At 41.1% G+C, this 2,652-nt stretch overlaps 1 protein-coding gene across 1 annotated transcript in view; it reads left to right on the top strand.

The window, feature by feature from the left end:
* The window catches only part of SEC16A (SEC16 homolog A (S. cerevisiae)), a 24,534-nt gene that overhangs the window by 18,786 nt on the left and 3,096 nt on the right, over positions 1–2,652 (top strand). The window contains exons 23-28 of the mRNA XM_009998956.1: positions 1–42; positions 278–355; positions 618–674; positions 1,359–1,470; positions 1,807–1,944; positions 2,604–2,641. The exon at positions 1–42 is cut by the window's left edge and continues 1 nt beyond it. Coding sequence (XP_009997258.1) covers positions 1–42; positions 278–355; positions 618–674; positions 1,359–1,470; positions 1,807–1,944; positions 2,604–2,641 — 465 coding nt within the window. The remainder of the gene's footprint in view (positions 43–277; positions 356–617; positions 675–1,358; positions 1,471–1,806; positions 1,945–2,603; positions 2,642–2,652) is intronic.

Raw genomic sequence — 2,652 nt, 5'->3', positions numbered from 1 at the left:
AAAGAGACTAAAAAAGAAAAGAAGGAACCAGCACCTAGAAAGGTAAACTTTCTGAATAAGGTAGTTAGAACTGGAGGAGATTTGTTAGTACGTGTGGTAACACCTGGTCCAGGTTGCTGATAGCAGAGGTGCTGACTAAACTCCTATTTTTGAGATGCAACTTTAGGCTCAGAGTTGAAGTCCCTAACTGAAAATAATTGTTGTATGACTATTTATTTTAATCTGCTTGTAAATACAGTTTTGAGAGAATTAACTGAATAGTTGAATTTATTTTTAGACTGGTGCAAACTGGTTTCGCTGGCTGATGGGAAAAGGAAAGAATGAAGCTCACCTTCCAGATGACAAGAACAAATCAGTAAGTCCCCTAAATCACAAAACCTTTATGCATTTTAATGTTTTCAAAATATTTTCCTAGGTGAGAGGTGAACATTGTTTGGACAAGTAAACAAACGTGTAAAACTTTCAAGATTGTGCTTATTCCAAGACTGGCTCTTTTTAAAAAAATAAGAGTTACAGTTTGGGATGGGTTGGTTGGTTTTTTGAGGTGGTTTGTTGGGGTTTTTTTGGCTTAACAGCTGTGTTTGAGCTCCTAATCTTTGACTGTGATTTCCTTGTAGATTGTTTGGGATGAACAGAAACAACGTTGGGTTAATCTGGATGAACCAGAAGAAGAGGTAAGAATGTGAGAACTCATTATTTCACCAAGTGGAAAACTGGACTCTGGACTGGCTCAGTTTTTTCTTCAGTCTGTTCTTGGCTTTTAAGAGTTGCCATTTATTTGAATTTGGATTAAAATGTGCAACATTTTTTGAAACTAATAAACAGGTTATATGGTTTTATGGTCTACATCCTCATAGAACCATTTGTATCTGGAGTTGCTGGTGTGAATCCAGTAATTGCAGTTGAATTTACAAGGAGACTTACTCTGAACTGAGTCCAGTGTATCTCTTCACAGAAGTTGGCATCACCTAGACAATTGTTTGCTAATTGATTTGCTGCAAACATAATATAGGAAAAAAGGTAGGGAGAGTCTATAGTTTTGAAAATGTAATGCATTGTATAGTGAAGAAAATCACACATCCTGTCCGTCCTTGTTATTGTGGGATCTGTCTCAAAACACAAACAAATAAGAACCACTTTTGTGAATCTTTCCTTTTAGAGTGAGTGTAGATGCATTGTAGAAATGCCTTAAGTTATCAGGTGGATCATGAGGAATACTGGTCTGCACTGCTGGATGTATGTCTGTATTCCCAGTTTTTTGTGCTCTGGAATAGGTAAGGAAAAGGAGGAACAGACTCATATGTGGTTAAAAAATCTCAGTCAATTATGTGGTTGTTTTTTTATTGTTCTCCCTGCAGAGTAAGCCTCCACCACCACCTCCAACAGGATTTCCTAAAAGTCCTCAGGCTGCTCCCCCTGGACCTGGAGGCCCACCTGGTGCTCCTGTCAACATCTTCTCCAGAAGAGCAGGTAACAGGCAACATTGATGCTTAAAATATGGAAGACTTGACATTTTCTCTTGCATAAAATATGAAGGCAGATGTTTTGGCTTCTCTGGAGTTGTTTGGGGAAAGCTGGCAACTCAGTGGTACCATGGAGTTGTGGCTATTTCTGGCTCTGCTTGTGCCCTGCTTCTGCACTGTGTTTGCTGCCACAGCTCTTATTGTGACCTGGGTATTATTGTTTGTATCCCTGGAGCATTATTTTCTGCTTTAGAAAGATGCCTTCACCAGCAGACTGTTGGAAACAGACGTGGATGATTAACACAAGGTTTAACCCTGTTACTTCTGGGTTTTTCTGTTTCAGCTGGAAGCAGAGCCCGTTATGTTGATGTCCTGAATCCAGGTGGAACCAAATCCAGTGGTGCTGCTCCTGCACCATCAGACCTGTTTGCCCCCCTGGCACCAATGCCAATTCCTGCAAACATGTTTGTTCCAAACTCAGGTATGGGTGGATAAAACAGTAAGGAGGTTGTACAGTTATTTATTGCTATGTGGTCACTTTTTCCAGTCTGTGTATATTATGTAGCCTTTAATGAACATTTAGGAATGTTCAGTCTCATTAACTCAGATTTGTTTTAGAAGTAGGATTAGTTTGGGAACTGCAGTAAAACAAATGGGTTAGTAAAGGTGAGCTGTCTGTGCTGCAGACAACAGAGTTCTCTTTTGTTGGTTTTGTTTTGTTTTTACTTTTCCCCCCCGTTGCAGAGAGGCCAGACCTTCCAGACAGCAACATTTGAACTGTGGAGTATTCCTGTGTTGCTCAGTATTTCATGCTCACTTCTGGCACTTGTACCTAGCTCCAGATTTGCTTTTTGGGGGAAGAAAGGGAAAGGTATTCCATGCACACTTGCTTACCATCTGTTGGGTTTTTCATGCTTTCACCACGTGCTGTGTTGCACTCAGGTTACCAGCATGAACTGTGTGCATCTCCTACTTGCAGGCTTGTCACACAGAGACAGTGACACTGCCCTCTTTAAATTACCTTTTCCTGGGAGAAGTTGGCGTTGCAGACATGCAGTTCTGCTGACGTCTCTGCTTCTCATTCTGTGAAGTCAAATGGCCTGGTCTGGTGTGTTTGGCTAAATCCCATTTTCTTTGTAGTTCCAGGGGAACCCCAGCCAATGGAAGGGAGTGATGCAGCAGAGCACAC

Source organism: Chaetura pelagica, unplaced genomic scaffold (genome assembly GCF_000747805.2).
Source record: "Chaetura pelagica isolate M959 unplaced genomic scaffold, ChaPel_1.0 scaffold405, whole genome shotgun sequence".
NCBI lineage: Eukaryota > Metazoa > Chordata > Aves > Apodiformes > Apodidae > Chaetura > Chaetura pelagica.
This window is presented reverse-complemented; position numbering and strand designations above follow the sequence as displayed.